The sequence below is a fragment of the Boeremia exigua genome (genome assembly GCF_020726555.1).
Source record: "Boeremia exigua strain MPI-SDFR-AT-0100 chromosome Unknown C7974scaffold_13, whole genome shotgun sequence".
Taxonomy (NCBI): domain Eukaryota; kingdom Fungi; phylum Ascomycota; class Dothideomycetes; order Pleosporales; family Didymellaceae; genus Boeremia; species Boeremia exigua.
Window position 1 is genome coordinate 714784 of NW_025763530.1, and position 15641 is coordinate 730424.

A 15641-nucleotide genomic window follows, 5' to 3' on the forward strand; every position below is an offset into this window, starting at 1 on the left:
TACCCACGTTTCCCATCAGTCTCCGGAATTACGTGTCAGCCACGCCGTTATCTTTCCTCCTAGGGCCGTGCTATACCAGGATCACCAGGTAGGGATTAGCCGCTCCCAAGACGACCCCTATCGTACCGAGCAACGTACTTACCCCCCGCATGCTGTACTTCACATGCTTTCGTCTTTACGGATCCTTGACGAAGGAATGTACGAAGTGATGTACCAATTTCCATAACAGCACGACCGGTGTATCTATCCCGCTTTCAACCTTGAGCCGGTCAGCTATGGCGTCTTATCGAACATACATAGATTGTCTGTTGCTGATTCCAGGGGCCCCATTATCTGATCCATCAGACGGCATACCGACAGCTTGGACCCTTTTGAGCCACCGCCGCCGCGCATACTGTGGGATTGTCCTCGGAATCACACCAACAGCATGCGCGTGTTCCCGGTACGGCATGTTCCCACAGAATTCTTGTGACATTCAGATAAAGGATTTGCCTGCCTGAAGAATCTCTTCAAGCTTTAGCAATAAACAGAAGGTCAGCGTTAGGTAATCACGATCCATAACAATATTGTGACCTTTTTCATTGTCAAACAATTGAGCTCTTCGTCTATAAGGCTGTGTAAGGCCTCCAATATGCTGGCTGACGATCATCGGAGACAGTACTATCTGGTGGATAATGGACCAACATCCACTCCCTGGCCACGTGAACATAGCGCCCGCAAAACCCCTACCGGAGTTCTGTTCCTTAACACGTCGACCACGCCGAGCTTATGGACAGAGCTTACGCTTCAACCATTGGTCCATTGGCTCTCTGAGGCCAAGCCAGGGCCAGCACTGACTCGATGCCCGGGCCCTGGCCCTCAAACCTACAAATGCTCGGCTCGCATGGCGACAAGAACGCCCTCCGGATTGCTGATGAACAAGGACCCCATATCAAACGTCTTAATGCCTCGAAGCACAAGCGAAACGTCACTTTATGGAGTGATGGTACTAATGTATCAAGCTAGTAATCCTCCTTTTCCCTACTGTCCAGCCTGAGTCTTCTTTCCACTTTAACTAATCCCACCTAGGCCTTTCTTTGCACCTTTCACCTCTTCACTGCCGCCAGTGCCGGTAGTCCCTGTCGACTGCGTCTGCTGATCTAGCCGCTTGGCTGGGTGCTCATCGCCGACCTTATGCTCCCACGTGGATGCGCTATTGCTTGTCCAAGCTGAGCGTGCGTCGGCATTGAGCTTGGCAGATGAGTTGAGACCCGAATTGGGCTTGTTCGGATCTGCTTGTAGGCCTCGATTTCCCCCTTGAGCAAGCGGACGCGTGGAATGTGCGAGTCACAGGCCGGATAAGGAATGCTATCAGAGTGTGAACGTTGTGTACGTCGGTAAGCTGTCTGACTGGCGTCGTGAACCATGGTAGAAGTGAGTGATCGCCCTTCAAGTTTCAGGTAAATTGATGATCTACCCAAGATTATCATAACAACATGAACTATTCTCCACAACGATACTAGACGAATCGAGAGAAACTTGCAGAGGCTATGCTATCGTCGATGGATTATTTGACATTTGAAATTCTTGACGCGGAATAATTAAGATTACAATGATATTCTGTGCCAAACAGTTGCAACAGACCTAGTCTATGACTCGCACGTTTTCTTGGTTTAACTCTCCCAGTACTCCGATACGCCCTTCTTGTTCTTCCACCTCATGAAGTAACAACAGAAAGGAAAGAACGTAGTGTTGACCGCGCCCCATGCAATCAAGATACCGAAATCCAGTCCAATACGGGAGTGCAGCCCGAACAAGATCTGCCGGCTGCCCTCGACAACTGAAGCTGCGTTAGCACGATCAACTGTTGCGCTCGAAAAGGAAACTTACTTGAGTGGAGTGGCCAAGCGTATCCCCAGCGGTAGAACATAGGAGCAATCTCGATATCATAGAACGACGTCGACACATTTGAGATGACCCAGAAGATCAAGAAAAGCCCCATCCAAGGCATGCCCACGACCATAGCGACGTTCTCGCAAGCCAGGCCCAGCGCAATCATACCGAAGAAGTTCAGCATCCAGTACACCAGGAACGTACCGTGACCGTACCCAACGGGGTTACCGTATGCGACGTCCGTCACTTGTGTTTCGGACGTGATGGGGTTTGTGTGTGTGAAGTTGATTTGGAAGGCCATGGAGACGAAGGAGTAGGCCAGTGAGAGCATGAAGTAAGCGCTCATGGTCGCAAACCAGCGCCACAGGATAAGTTGCCAGAACTTCAGAGGAGGATGACCTTTCGGGTTTATGTATGTCATATGGATGGGGAGGTAGAAGGAGAAACTGAAGAAAGAGATAATAATCAAATCTTGGTAGGAGTCAGATAATTCTTTTCTTGCGTGTTGAGATCGTGACTTACAAATGAGACCAATAGATACAGCCGGGATACTAGTGTATGGGTAAAATGGTCGAAGGTTGAATTCGGAAAATCCAATTGCTGGACTGATAGCTTGTGGCGCCGCTTGGATGTTCGCTAGCGTTGCAGGATCGCTCGCATTCTGGAGTGCCATCCGCGCCCACTGTTGACCGACCTGGCTCGTGGCCTGTGTCATGAACTGGCTGATAAGAGGTAGCATGAAATCGTACCAGTTCGTGTCATCTCTGGAGTCCTGGTAGACCAGCTGACAGGCACCGAGAGGATCGTATGAGGAGTTCCCGGTAGCAATGGCTTGAAACAACAATGCTGAAGCATTGGGGTTGATAATGATCGCGGCCCAAGCATCCCAATTGTACACCGCCTGACGCACTTCCAACACGTCGTTATTGAAGTCCGAGCCACTCCGGATGCCCCATCCTAGTGTTGGCGTGCCAGAAGACAACTGTTCTTGCACCAGCTGTGTAATAGTCGGTCCAACGAATGGTGCATTGCCAGTGTTGTCGTAAGGTGCAGCGCCATCCATATCAACAACATAGACAAGCAGATGGCTTAGTCGATTCTCGACTTGGAAAAAGACACCCCAGTATATCGAAAGCACCGCAAGAATGAAGGCCATCAGGAAAGCGGTAGTGATGGCCCATTCTCGGAAAACACGACGCCGTACCTTTTGTAAAGAGGGGTGCCAGAAACCAACAGGTGTAGGATTCGACTCAAAGGGTTTGCCATCTGCTGCTGGACCTCCAACGTCAGGTACCCAGCTGGCCTTTTTGCGTGACCTGAATAGCATCGTACTTTCGTTGTTAGAATATTTCGGTCGGACCAAAGGGCGTTTGCAAAACGATAAAATTTCTCGAGCCCGGAGATACTTGGGGACTGCATACTAATAAAATCCCAATGCTAGTCACGTCGAAAGTGTCAATTTGATTTGACATGTAGACATTATGACGTAGTCAAAGTAATGAGGTCACTTAACAGTCTACTAAACATTTTAGCGCCAAGACACTCCGCGGCAGATGCGCAAGTCGCCGCGCTACATGCAGCCTTGTGGGCGAGTGGGAGGGTATTGGGTTCGATGTGGTAATCTTGGAAGTCTCTGTTGCTATGCAGGAACATGTGAGTGCATCCAGCAGTTTACACCAATGGGATAGAGCTGACATATATCCACCATCCTTGATTCTACAGACATCCTTAGTAGACAACCTGCTCTACCTTCCCAAACCCACGAGGATGTACAAGTTCTATGCTCAACAGCAGACGCAGTCCATAGCTTCTAACGCCGAGAGCTCGCAGGGTAACATGCAGCATGTAGTCAAGTGACGTGAGATTGCTAACGCTCAGATGATCGGAAAAGACCAAGCAACCCACAAGATGCCTGGTGAAGAAAGGCTTGGATACCGGAAATGCAACAGGAGCCGAAAGGAAAAGGGTATCGTTTGCAAGAGAGAAACGCCGAAAGAACCTCCGTAATCGCGCGTACTGGCCTGGGCAGTATGCAGCCGATCAAGAGTTTGCGCCTTAGGATAATCCAAAACTTTGATGCCGTGAATGCAGACAGTGATCATCTCCTCAAGGGAACATATTCATGTGCTGGCGGAGGGGGTCTCTGATACATTCTGTCATGTTCAGGAATGTAAGCGTTGGCTCGCGCTTCAGTAGTTTGCTCATGATAATTGATCCTCACAGGTGAACGACGTCTTACTTCAGGAGCGTAGGCATAGTTGCTCACACCGGCAGCTGGGTAGCCCTGTGAGGCATTGAACAGATCACCAGCCTTGCCGAAAGGTGGCCGACGCGGACTAGAAGTTAGATCAATTATTTCCCGTGACGGATGCGCTCTGTGTCTGGCGCGCGTCTCCATTGGCGAATACTCTAGCGGATGCGGATACATTTCGGCCTGACTCGGGCTTGGTCCTGGATAGACGTTATGTTCATGTTGAGACTGCTTGCACCGTTTGGCAAAATGCTGGGGATGCATATTCGTGGGCTGTGAGGCCGAAGGATGTGTCTTCCGTTTGGACGGTTGCATATCATCATGTCCCCTTGGCATATCATGTCGGTCAGAAACAGAGCGATGGTCGTTGCTTGTCCGTGGAGGAGAGGCTAAATCAGCAGTTTCGCGCTCAACAGACGGCAAGACAGTGTCGTGTTCGGAGGTGCGTCTAGGTGGTAGGGCCCTGCTGGGCTGTGCATTAACACGATGTGAGGAGTGGGCATAGCCCTCTTGTACAGGACGAGGTGCTGCTGCGCGGTAGGGTTGTTCATACTCTACCCGGGGAGGATGGTCATCGATAGGTAACAGCTACGGTAATTAGCACATGAAAAGGAGGTGATTGCTGAAAGATGTGTCGAGCTTCGGTAGCGGGTCTGCTGAAAACTCACTTCGTATAGTTGGCCATTAGAGTCGCGCATGTAGTTGGGCGCTCTTCTCGAATCAGGTTGAACTGCCGCTGTTCTCGGTGGCCTATGAACATGAGGATTTACTCTTAGCATGAGGTACTTGAACTTACGGATCAATTGGAGGCCTACTGTGGGCAGTATAGAACGACTTGTGTCGAGCCGACTCCCCATGTGCTCTCGCGGAATGCGTTACTGGAGCGCGGTACGGCGGCGCTGGAGGCCCTTGAGGTGCGGGGGGAGGAGGATACGGTTGTACAAATATTGTCCTTCCATGTCCTCGCCTTCGCTCATGATCAGTGGCGTGTGAGTATTGCGGATATCGATCGATCTGGATATCCTGAGCATATACTCGGTTGGAAACTATCTCCATGCTCTGCTCGCGCTCATCAGGCGTGTTACCGCCATCACTGGTCTGGTCTTCATCGTCGTCGAGGACGATCACCTCGCGGAAAGTGTCCTCGATCTCGTTACTCTGTTCACCAGTCTCATCTCTCCACTCCTTGAGCTTGGCAAGAGAGACATGTTCAACCTTTTGTCGAGCTTCCATCCACGAGCCAGTCTTGAGCATCTTGTCATAATCTGTGTACGTGTGACGAATGTGTGCAACAACAGCTAATTGAACTCGGCGAGCCAGAGGGAGTTCCTTTGCGTTACCTACTCGGTTTGTGCCCTGTCGAGTGTAAGTATCGACGTAACCCACCAGACTCAAGTGAAAACTATACCTCTTCGAAGGCATGATTGACGATGGACGACAGATCTGCTTCGGGAATCTTGGGGAACATTTCACGCACGGCACCGCTAATGTGGTCCTTCGTACCCTCCTTGGATGTTGGACGGCCATGCAGTGCCTGCCTGGTCGAGTAGCTCTCGACCTGCTGTTGTATCCAGTTTTCTCTGTCACTGACCTTGGTCTTACGCAGACCAGACTCTTCGTCATATTCGTACCCGAACTTGCTGCAAGCCAGCTTGATAATTTCTACAGGGAAGTGATGTCCGATTCGATGAACGTGATGCGAGAGCTTTTCGGGGTCTGCGTGAGTCTTGTTCTTCGGCTTAGCCTATAGTGCTGTCAGTCACGATGATTTTGTGGAGGCCGACCGCCACTGACCGAAACAACGTGCACATCGAGATTCCGTTGGCGACACTGCTCCTTGCACCACTCAGTAATCTCTGGGTGCCCAGCTGGAACGAAGCCAAACCCTTGAGGAGCGTTGGAGGCATAGGTGAGCTGGATTGAAGTTAGTTGCAAACGCGCGACATTCCTGGAGGTGACGGACAATAGAGTGTAGCTTCTTCTTCTCTTGAGTAACTGCTTCGAGGACAATCTTATACGGTTTCTTCTTCTTGACAGCGGCACGCGTCTTCTCAATCGCCATTACACGACTGACGCCCTGCTGATGTTGCGGGCGTGCATGATGAATTCTGGCCATGATCACAGTTTGCGGCGATGGCCATAGACCGCACTGAGATAGGACGATAGAAGAAAAGACGGCGTCTATATTCAATGAGGCTGCGCTACAGTGGTCAGTAGTTAGCACGGCGCAGTGTCTACAGAGAGACTGTAGTAGTTCAGACGAGTCTACAAAGTGCTACACGCCCCGGTTGCAGAGAAGAGCAGGCGGGGTGAGCGTGACGATGAGTTCGGAAGTGGAAGGTTGCCGCTGTCTCGAGGCGGTAGTGGCGGCACGCCGCAGCTATGACTAAGCCGTCACCAGCCAATCGATGCTCGAGCGCAATGCAACCATGATAGCATCACCCACCATGCCGAACACAGCCATCGTCCACGCCTATCGACATATTCTGCGCAATAGCTTGAGAGCGATACAGTTTTCCAGACCTGCGCGGTTCACGTTGCTTGACCGAGTCCGCGCAGCCTTTCGGAAAGGGGCTGTTGCCGACTATGACGAGCAAAAGATCGCGAATACTGTCGAGTTCCTGCGATACGCCGCGAAACAAAATGGGCTGGAGCACAAGATCATAAAGAATCTCATGTACGTATGGTGGCAACAGGATAGAGGTGGTCGCACAAGAGGAAAGACCAAATCTCGGTGAGTAGCGTTGACGCTGTTTTGACTTTGCAAGTACTGACGGAATAGCTTTCGGGACCATCTCGAGATCCGCACGACTGCCTACGATACCCTCAATCATAATATTCGCATGTTGAATGAAAGCATGGGGACCTGTATCCCATCGATGACCTCTCGAGACCCTCCCGGTATCTGAACTACCACCGAAGCCGCTGCTGAACAACCGAAGCCGCTGCTGAACAACCGAAGCCGCTGCTGAACAACCGAAGCCGCTGCTGAACAACCGAAGCCGCTGCTGAACAACCGAAGCCGCTGCTGAACAACCGAAGCCGCTGCTGAACACCCGCCCACCGTATACCCCTACGAAAAGGACAATGAGACGAATGGTAACTTCAACTACATGAAGTCGTCCAGAAAGTCCTCATCGCGGTCCTGGTTACTCGACATAGCAATGTTGTCCTCTGACATCATGTCGTCGTACGCATGATCCCTCCGCCACGCGAGCTCCTTCCGTTCCTTGGCCACGCGGGCCTCCTCCTTTCGCTGCAGCCAGTGTCAGATGAAGCCGTTCAGAAGAGCATTGGTGATACGAAGTGAACGTGGCATTGTGCGAGCCGACAGAAATGGTGCCTCTATCGCCAGGTGCGTAGACACACTGGTGAATATTGAAGGAGCATGCCAGAAAGGTTGCGCAGGAAAAAAAAGTCGCACTTACTCTTGCATCACGAGCGCCCTGGTCCTTTTTTCTAAGTTCTCGTAGACGGGCCTCCTTTTCCTCCCTGAGATCAGGATACTTCTCAACCTTTGTCTTGTTGAGGCGGTTGACGATGGGGTTCTCACGGGTCACGACATGTATACGCTTGACCTACAGACATAGTCGTCAGGAAAAATTAGACATGAATAGCAAGAACCACTTACCTTCTTGTTGTCCTTAAAGCCAACCTGGCCCACAGCCATGCTCCCGTCTTTCTTCAAATTTGACCATGGCGTGTAGATGACCGTAATGTTATCCTTCTTGTTGCCTGCGAAATATCAACCATTAATCTTCCCAATTTGGTGTATGAGTGCTCAGATAGTGCTCACCCTCAATACTATTTGCTTTGGTCAACTGCGCGCAATCGGTCAACAACGGCTCGCTGATCTTCTCCCAGCTCTCGCCATCAGGTAAGCGGACGTAGATATGTGCCGAGGAAAGATTGTCGACGTGGAACCAGACATCTTCCTCCCAGCCATGCTTGATGAGCTCTTCGTCTACAGAATGCGTCAGCATTAAATGCGTTCGATACGCCACTTTGCTCGAATTTAGCGCATTGCGGAGAACAAACTTTCTACCTTATCCTTGCCAACATAGATGAACGCCGAAGGGGTGACTGTATTCGAAGTGAAGTAGTAGACCATCTTGACAATATACGTTGAAAGTGCGCGTCCAGGAGAGGCATCGATTCAAGCGATCTTACAGGTCAGGGAGTGAAATTGTAGAACACGTGCTAGTGCGGTTGGCGGGGCAAACCACTGTGGCTGATTTCATTGATCCTAGCAGTACAAAAAAACAGTAAGGAAAATTTGCAATATCTGGAGATCGAATCACCTTGGTTATTGTTGCTATACTACCTCCTGTGGAGATGCTGCCATTCGTATATACTGTCCAAGAACGAACCCAGATACACACTTTGCTTCTCCAGTATTTGAACGGACTGCATCGACTTAGCTCTATTCCTCCACAAGTAGAACATGCCGCCGTCATATCACATTAACACACCATGAAGATCTCTTATCCAAACTTATCTTCCAGAGATATGACCAAAGATGGCCACGACCGCAGATTTCAGCTGACATCGCCTCCGCACATCATTGAGCAGAGAGAAGTCAACTTCTGAATTAGTAGGGATGTTTTTCAGCGGGTGCGATGCACTAGTGCTTGGTACCGTTATAGGTCGAAATGACGCTCCTCACGGAGACTGAGTTCGGCTCAGTGTCGACGCCCCATAAAAGAGGGATCAAACCCGTATAATTGTCGGCCTTGCTGCATGGAAGTCAGTCACTAGGCTTTTGATCATGTGGCTGACAAGCTTACGCGATTTAGTATGAATATAACATCTGTGACGGAGACAGTCTGACGGCCAGTATGCTCTACGACAGCAACGACCTCGCGCAAAATCTGAATGGCTGTCAGTAAGACCTCAGCTTTGTACAGAGATGGTCACTAACATCACTTAGTCGAGCTTTGAGAGCCTGGCGAACGTCGTCGTAGATTGTCGCCGAGATACGCTTGACGCCTCCTCGACGAGCTAACCTCCTGCAATAGATGTCAGAAAGCTGGTGTATGGTGGGAAAATATCTGGATTTGCAAGCTCCATCAGGGTAACTCGGAGTCTTACCTGATGTCTCCCTTGGTTACACCTTGGATGGTATCGCGCTGAATCTTTCTGCGCTGCTTAGCAAGTAGTCATTCCCATTGCGGCCTGGTACTTACTGGTGGCGTCTGATTCCCTTTCCCTTTCCTAAGCCGCCCAAGCCTGCGGCTCCTTTACCGAGACCAATACCAAGTTGAGCCGCCCGAGATGTCGATGACGATGCAACACCAGGCCGAGGACCACCACCGAAGCGTGGCGCTCCACCGAACTGTTTGGGCCGTTCGTTGACCATGCTCGTGGTGGATGTTGTGGAGACTACGGGTGCTACCTAGCTGCGCGAAGGTGGGGCGGGCCAGTCGCGAGACGCGTCAGTTACGCGCGCGCAGTCAGGTGAGAGAGGGCTGCACCCAAGCACGTTCAACCAGTTACTTGGGCAGCATCAGGCAATAACAATTTGTCGTGTTGCTAGGATTCTCTCTTGTGAGAACGTATGCATCGGCTGCTGTTGTTTGTAATGTTTTGGATCCTACAAAAGTGCAAAGTGGCTAGTACTGCGACGTTTCGCCGCTACTGTGCAAGCACGACATGATATGGAGTACACAAAATGAGCCCGAGAATATGTTTCTTATTAGGTTTCAAGCTCCTGGCCTGACTTTCTATTATTAATGCTATGAGTCGTGATGGTATAGATGCATATGGGAAGGTTTTACGAGACAAAAGTTGCCTCCGTGAAAAGGATACCCTCCTCTTCCTTGACCTCGTCGCCGACCTTCACCTTAATGGTGAGCTTTGGTGCATACTGGTAGATGTAGGGCTTTGTTCCAGCTGCAGATGCGACGATGGTCTTGATGAAGCCAGGCACCTCAGCCATGACGTCCACGCGATCGTATTTGTTACCCAAAGGGCCAGTGACTTCTGCAGTGATCTCCTTGCCATCATCAGTCTTGCCCACCCAGTGATAGCTTGCCGAAGTTGGCTCGGGCCAATCGTTGTCCGAGTCCTGCTTCGTCTTGAGATGCTTGACGTCGCCATTGATGCCAGCAGTGACCAGCTTGCCGTCTGTGGCGATACCACTAACACGAACGACAGTCGATCCGTACGATGGAGGAGTCTTGAACTCCATGAGGATAGCGGAGTAAGAGGGCGATTGGAAGTTGACAAAGTTCCATCGCGCGGCTATTACATGTCAGTGAGCTCAGTACAGTGTTTTGGTGTGCCTGCTTACCGGCGTGGTGGGGTTTCATTCCCTGCAGAGCATGACTGAACATTCCCCTGCCGTCAACCTTGATCTCGCCTTCTCTGGTGATGACAGAGCCCTCAACGCTGCACCTGGGCCAGAAGTGGTGGTGCATGCTTCCCCATGGCTCCTTCGGGTCTGTGCCATAGTTGCTCGTTCCAGTCTTTCCGCCTTGGAATCCAGGAGCGGTCCTGGTGAATTTGACGTGAACCAGGCTGCTGTTGTTCACTGCAGCCTTAATTGTGTATGCAGATCCGTCCTCGTTGAGCTGGATGGAGACGCCGTCGGCGTGGAAGGAGTAGTGGCCCTCATCGAAGCCGTAATTTGACAGAGGGTCGCTAGACCAGAGGAAGGGCTTCTCGTTGTTCGGGTAGAAGAGCTTGGTGTTGAACTGCACCGTTGTGCGCGCACCGAAGATGTTGTTGTAGATGACCTGCAAGAAGCCGATGTGGCCAGCGTCTGAGTTGAAGTAGAATGTCTGGGTCTCAACGTTGGTGTAGTTGAGGGCCTGCCATTTTAGGTTCTCCTTGGTCAACTCGGTAAATGCAGGGTCGCCTGCATTCTTGCCAACCGGCTGGATGGCTTCGGGGCCGTAAATGGGCTCCTCGGTGCCGGCGACGGCGGACAACCTGTAAAGCTGTCAGAAAACTGATGCACAAAACGCGCGGTACGTGCACGTCATACACCTATGTCGCGCATAACACGTGGGAGCCGTGGGAGCCGGGGGGTAGGGTTCACTCACGCTGACTTGGCCCAGCTGAACATTTTGCGGGAAGTACGAGGCACTATCCAAAAACGCTGCGTAAGTGACTGGTGGTGGAACGCCCTTACTGAAAGGGGGAGAAAAACTCTTGAGAAGAACTGTTCAACAAGCCAGAAATTTTCGCAGGCAACGGTAGCACGGCCGGGAGCAGGTCAGGCGAAGGTCGTTTAGATGAGCGGTCGGAGCACTTGCTTGCACGCGCGGGACGGGCAGAAAGTGTGCAGGTGGATACTATTGATTTCGTGGGTATCACAGGTTGGCTGTTGAGGGCTGACTGGCTGGTGGTGGTGGAGGTGCCAGCGGCGTCGAGGCTCTCGAATGTGACGTTGATCCGGGATGCTGCGGCGCGCGAAAAGAGTAACCCGCCCCTTCTGCTCGTGATATCTCGGCCCACGCCCCTCCAAACATCGCCTTCCTCTCTGATTGCGACAGACTTCCTGTTGCAGCTGCTCCCGTTGCCCTTTGCAGCAAACGCACAGCCTGCACTTGCGCACCATCGTTGCCAATCACGTGCGCCAGCAATCGCATCGATCATTCTTTTTCCGGCCAACCGTCACCCACTTGCACGCGATCGCTCGGTAGCGCGGGGCATAGCTCTTTGGCGGAGTACATCCAGGGCATGACGACTTTGCGCGCTTTGTAACCCGCCAACCCTCAAATCGTCGTTCATTACTCCTCGCCCACAATCGTAATTCGCAGGGCTGTATTCCAGCGTGTATCCGGATTCTCCGTAGACCCCACCTGCCCCGGAATCGAGCGAAAGCGGCCGGGCAACGGAGTGTAGCTCGTCCGATTTCGTCGATCACGTATCTTTCTCTAGTGTAAGCTATTCGGCCTAGCAGAGCTGTGCTTTCGTCATGGCTCATGGCAACTGACTGCACTTGCAGTGATCCTCCACACCACCCACCCAGCCCATCATGGCGTCGCCAGCTTCAGAACAGCCGCCGCAATCCGTCCGCTTCAGCGATGTCAACCAGGAGATCGAGCCTGAAGGCGCCCTCCAGCATGTGACTGGTCTTACCGGCGCTGGTGAGACGACGTCGAAGGAACCATTGAGCCCCCAGGCGGAACAGGAACTGCGTAACTTGTCTTCAACCTTGCAGCAGTCTCGTGTCCAGGCGAAGCGCATGGAGAACTTCTCCTTTGAGCCCGTCTCGTTGCCGCCCTCAAGAGTAAGACAAATCTTCAAAGTGACGTCGAGCGTACAATTGACATGAGCAGGCTCCATCTCCATCGCCTGCCTCCCGCACACCCTCTGCTCAATCTTCCCAACATCGTTCCTCAGTCACGCAAGCTGTACAGTCGCCGCCATTGACACCAGCCGGCACATCCTCCCGCGATGAAAGACCTACAATTGCCGACCACATGAAGCGACCGAGCGACCCCGCATTAATGACTCCTCAGATCTCTCCTCCTCATGAGCCTCCACCAACCTCGATGGATTCGTCCGTAAATCAGAATACGGCAGCTCCGAGCTCCCCACAGACAGCGCCACGGACCCGACCTTCGTCAGTACTTGAACCGGATGTCGTACAACCACACCCAAGGCATGGACCTTCGTTCACTGTCGGCCCAGCTGGTGATTCTCTACCAGCTTCACGAGATGCCAGCCCTTCCGGATCGGGCGGAGAGCGGACCCCTGGATATCATTCTCCCGGCACCTCTACTCCATCGTCGATCAGCCGCCCATTCACCCCTCAAGGTGACCAGAATGACCCATACTCTCGCTCCAAACGTATGCCTCAGCCAAAGAACCTTGATGGCTTGGATGCACGATTCATTTTTGGCAGCCGTGATGGGCGAAGTCGCCGAAATCAATCAGCGTCATCCTCGACTACCACGTTACCCAGGTCCAAGGGTACAGCCTCTGATAAGGAAGACGGTGGTAGTAACAGAGCAAGCATCTTTGGCGGCAGTGGGCGACCTGGGAGCCGTTACAGCTCAGACACAGAGACCGACTCAAAGCCTCACAAGCACGGACACGACTCCATGTCCAACCTGAAGCGATTTTTCAAGATCGGACACAAGCACAAGGACAAAGAGAAGGAGAAGAAAGAGCACAAGAACCCCGCTCCGGTTATCAAGCGCGAGAAGCCTACCAGGTCCAGCAAGGCAGGCATCATGACTCCGCCTTTGACCAACGGAATGGCTAGTGTGCCATTCGCGGACGATCACGGTCTTGAGAGCAAGTATGGCAAGTTCGGGAAAGTCCTTGGCTCCGGCGCTGGGGGCTCCGTCCGATTGATGAAGCGTAGCAGTGATGGCGTGACCTTTGCTGTGAAGCAATTCCGTGCCAGACATTCGTACGAGTCAGAACGCGACTACAACAAGAAGGTCACCGCCGAATTCTGTATAGGTTCGACTCTTCATCACGGCAACATCATTGAGACCATGGACTTGGTAAACGAGAAGGGTAGCTACTACGTCGTGATGGAGTATGCGCCATTCGACCTCTTCGCCATCGTCATGACTGGCAAGATGAGCCGTGAGGAGATGGCCTGCTGCACCCTTCAGATTCTCAACGGTGTGAACTATCTGCATGGTATGGGTCTGGCTCACCGTGATTTGAAGTTGGACAACGTCGTGGTCAACGAACACGGCATCATGAAGATCATCGACTTTGGGAGTGCGGCAGTTTACAGATATCCGTTCGAGAATGATGTTGTTCTTGCAAGTGGTAAGTTTGGCTTTTTCGTTAGATTGTTACTTCTAGCTGACACATCTAGGTATCGTTGGCTCTGATCCTTATCTGGCTCCCGAAGTTTATGACCTTTCCAAGTACGATCCGCAACCTACGGACGTCTGGTCAATGGCCATCATCTTCTGTTGCATGACCTTGCGTCGTTTCCCGTGGAAGGCCCCCCGGATATCTGACAACTCATATAAGTTGTTTGTATCTCCACCTAACGATGGCCCGAGATCCATTACTGGACCTTCAAAATCTGCTGCCGACCTCCAACATGCTGCTGATGATCACAGAGCTGGCATTCAGTCTGCGCCAGCTTCACGCCATCCATCCGGTGAAGGTCAGAATTCTAATGGAGCCCCCGCAGTGTCTGCTAGCAGTCAAAGCCAGCAACAACCTCAGGTGATCAAGGGACCATGGCGCCTCTTGCGTTTGCTCCCAAGAGAGAGTAGACACATCATAGGCAGAATGCTTGAAGTCGACCCAAAGAAGCGTGCTACACTGGAAGAGATCATGAACGACAAGTGGGTTCAGAATAGCCAGGTGTGCTCTCAGGAAGATGGTGGCCGCGTTCTTCGATGCGACAATCACGAGCATACGCTCGAGCCTGGCGCCGGTGCATCCGCTCCCAGCACGCAGCAAAAGAAGTGAGCTTAGAGCACGCAGTATCTTTAATTTGCCTCAAGCTCTGTCTTTGATGATTGACGTCGCGGCAGTGTTTTGCAGAGATTTATCGCGTTTGCGAGCAGTCAGAGAAGGCGGTTTTCTTAGTCGACATTTTGCGCTACAACCCTCGAAGGAGTTCTCGACATATAGCAGACCGGCGTTTGTTACTATCTGGTGCAGTTTGGTTACAATAGACTTGGTGGGTGGACGGTTCGTTGTTCAGCAAAGTTTGCTATCCCTACTTCGTGTACTTAATGTACTTTGGTTCCAGCTCGCGAGCGAGCTTTTGTTAATAGTTGGGATATAGTCAGGGTATGGCTGCAAGGCCTAAAAGAATGAAACATTGACACTTAACAATCTTGACCATCAAACAAACGCAAAGTGCCAATCTTACAGCTCTCGTTTACTCGCCGCACCACTTAAACGTCGAAACTCACAAGCCTTTTATTCGTGTCTTTCAGGCTGGTACACCCTCGGTTAATGCGCTTCTCCCGTACATTTCGTCTATCCCCACCAAATGCGGCGCGGAACCGAACCGTTGAAACACTTCGCATGACAGGCCGAAACCTGCATCTAGGTGGGGACGGGGACGCGTCAGAGAAAAATGCATGAGTTGAATGACAAGAGAAAAATGCATGGGCTGAGTGACAAGAGAAAAATGCATGGGTTGAGCGACAAGGAAAAACATGCGCAGCACCGGGCCTCAACCTAGGTCGCTGTGGTTTGCCTGACAGCGAACCTGGCGTCTCGGCCTTCCGACAGGCCAAAGGGTTGACGTTGAGCATGACAATTCATGGTCGTCATTGGGTGGAGCAACACACGTAAGATGGTTGCATTAGGATGGCTGCGCTTCTGGTTGGCTGAAGGAACAACACTTGCGCAATTCTGCGCAGCGAATAGGTAAATGCGTGGGAGGCTGGACTGGGGCTAGACAGACGTCGTTTGAGGGATACGAAGTCGATTTGGGACTCGATCGATGGCTTGCATATTGTTGTTCAGGCGGTGGGAGTGTGGGGGATAGTCAAGAGTCACAAGACATCACCAGACATGGAGAAGAGCCTATCGGTCCAGCTACCTTGCAATGCTGCGATCTTGAACT

General features: G+C 51.8%; 7 protein-coding genes across 7 annotated transcripts; 2 read left to right on the plus strand and 5 right to left on the minus strand.

Annotated features, from left to right (window-relative positions):
• Positions 1-1560: 1560 nt before the first annotated feature.
• On the minus strand, positions 1561-3356 carry C7974DRAFT_70261 (uncharacterized protein). Its single transcript, XM_046147112.1, has 3 exons — positions 2395-3356; positions 1870-2343; positions 1561-1819 (listed from the first exon to the last, which is right to left on the minus strand). The coding sequence occupies exons 1-3, from the start codon at positions 3197-3199 to the stop codon at positions 1653-1655; spliced, it is 1446 nt and encodes a 481-aa protein (XP_045992154.1). The 5' UTR covers positions 3200-3356; the 3' UTR covers positions 1561-1652.
• A 1559-nt stretch (positions 3357-4915) lies between these two features.
• Positions 4916-6239, minus strand: C7974DRAFT_321649 (uncharacterized protein; the record flags this gene model as incomplete). Its single annotated transcript, XM_046138813.1, has 4 exons — positions 4916-5479; positions 5532-5867; positions 5918-6037; positions 6087-6239. The coding sequence occupies 4 exons, from the start codon at positions 6237-6239 to the stop codon at positions 4916-4918; spliced, it is 1173 nt and encodes a 390-aa protein (XP_045992155.1).
• A 325-nt stretch (positions 6240-6564) lies between these two features.
• Positions 6565-7178, plus strand: C7974DRAFT_368165 (uncharacterized protein). The gene is made up of 2 exons (XM_046139886.1): positions 6565-6857; positions 6906-7178. Exons 1-2 carry the CDS (start codon positions 6571-6573, stop codon positions 7030-7032), a joined length of 414 nt encoding a protein of 137 aa, XP_045992156.1. The 5' UTR covers positions 6565-6570; the 3' UTR covers positions 7033-7178.
• Positions 7155-8277, minus strand: C7974DRAFT_404462 (uncharacterized protein). Its single transcript, XM_046142943.1, has 5 exons — positions 8162-8277; positions 7920-8087; positions 7755-7858; positions 7552-7701; positions 7155-7379 (listed from the first exon to the last, which is right to left on the minus strand). Exons 1-5 carry the CDS (start codon positions 8232-8234, stop codon positions 7233-7235), a joined length of 642 nt encoding a protein of 213 aa, XP_045992157.1. The 5' UTR covers positions 8235-8277; the 3' UTR covers positions 7155-7232.
• A 113-nt stretch (positions 8278-8390) lies between these two features.
• On the minus strand, positions 8391-9767 carry C7974DRAFT_404464 (histone-fold-containing protein). The gene is made up of 5 exons (XM_046142944.1): positions 9310-9767; positions 9215-9262; positions 9045-9132; positions 8911-8994; positions 8391-8859 (listed from the first exon to the last, which is right to left on the minus strand). Exons 1-5 carry the CDS (start codon positions 9480-9482, stop codon positions 8806-8808), a joined length of 447 nt encoding a protein of 148 aa, XP_045992158.1. The 5' UTR covers positions 9483-9767; the 3' UTR covers positions 8391-8805.
• Positions 9768-9795: 28 nt separating this feature from the next.
• Positions 9796-11543, minus strand: C7974DRAFT_70407 (oxidative stress survival, Svf1-like protein). The gene is made up of 3 exons (XM_046147113.1): positions 11170-11543; positions 10416-11056; positions 9796-10366 (listed from the first exon to the last, which is right to left on the minus strand). The coding sequence occupies exons 1-3, from the start codon at positions 11190-11192 to the stop codon at positions 9897-9899; spliced, it is 1134 nt and encodes a 377-aa protein (XP_045992159.1). The 5' UTR covers positions 11193-11543; the 3' UTR covers positions 9796-9896.
• A 564-nt stretch (positions 11544-12107) lies between these two features.
• On the plus strand, positions 12108-14527 carry C7974DRAFT_380454 (kinase-like protein; the record flags this gene model as incomplete). Its single annotated transcript, XM_046140518.1, has 3 exons — positions 12108-12362; positions 12412-13867; positions 13917-14527. 3 exons carry the CDS (start codon positions 12108-12110, stop codon positions 14525-14527), a joined length of 2322 nt encoding a protein of 773 aa, XP_045992160.1.
• Between the last annotated feature and the right edge of the window lie 1114 nt (positions 14528-15641).

What these genes read in the sequence shown, in the direction of transcription:
- C7974DRAFT_70261 (XM_046147112.1), bottom strand. Translation starts at nt 3,199, where the DNA reads ATGCTATTCAGGTCACGCAAAAAGGCCAGCTGGGTACCTGACGTTGGA. An exon ending in TGTATCTATTGGTCTCATTT is followed by an intron (nt 2,344 to 2,394) that starts GTAAGTCACGAT and finishes ACTCCTACCAAG; the next exon opens with ATTTGATTATTATCTCTTTC. An exon ending in CGCTTGGCCACTCCACTCAA is followed by an intron (nt 1,820 to 1,869) that starts GTAAGTTTCCTT and finishes ACGCAGCTTCAG; the next exon opens with TTGTCGAGGGCAGCCGGCAG.
- C7974DRAFT_368165 (XM_046139886.1), top strand. Translation starts at nt 6,571, where the DNA reads ATGCCGAACACAGCCATCGTCCACGCCTATCGACATATTCTGCGCAAT. An exon ending in AGAGGAAAGACCAAATCTCG is followed by an intron (nt 6,858 to 6,905) that starts GTGAGTAGCGTT and finishes CTGACGGAATAG; the next exon opens with CTTTCGGGACCATCTCGAGA.
- C7974DRAFT_404462 (XM_046142943.1), bottom strand. Translation starts at nt 8,234, where the DNA reads ATGGTCTACTACTTCACTTCGAATACAGTCACCCCTTCGGCGTTCATC. An exon ending in CAAAGCAAATAGTATTGAGG is followed by an intron (nt 7,859 to 7,919) that starts GTGAGCACTATC and finishes GATATTTCGCAG; the next exon opens with GCAACAAGAAGGATAACATT. An exon ending in GCTTTAAGGACAACAAGAAG is followed by an intron (nt 7,702 to 7,754) that starts GTAAGTGGTTCT and finishes CTATGTCTGTAG; the next exon opens with GTCAAGCGTATACATGTCGT.
- C7974DRAFT_404464 (XM_046142944.1), bottom strand. Translation starts at nt 9,482, where the DNA reads ATGGTCAACGAACGGCCCAAACAGTTCGGTGGAGCGCCACGCTTCGGT. An exon ending in GTAACCAAGGGAGACATCAG is followed by an intron (nt 9,133 to 9,214) that starts GTAAGACTCCGA and finishes CATCTATTGCAG; the next exon opens with GAGGTTAGCTCGTCGAGGAG. An exon ending in TTATATTCATACTAAATCGC is followed by an intron (nt 8,860 to 8,910) that starts GTAAGCTTGTCA and finishes ACTTCCATGCAG; the next exon opens with CAAGGCCGACAATTATACGG.
- C7974DRAFT_70407 (XM_046147113.1), bottom strand. Translation starts at nt 11,192, where the DNA reads ATGTTCAGCTGGGCCAAGTCAGC. An exon ending in TTCAGCTGGGCCAAGTCAGC is followed by an intron (nt 11,057 to 11,169) that starts GTGAGTGAACCC and finishes ACAGCTTTACAG; the next exon opens with GTTGTCCGCCGTCGCCGGCA. An exon ending in AATGAAACCCCACCACGCCG is followed by an intron (nt 10,367 to 10,415) that starts GTAAGCAGGCAC and finishes GACATGTAATAG; the next exon opens with CCGCGCGATGGAACTTTGTC.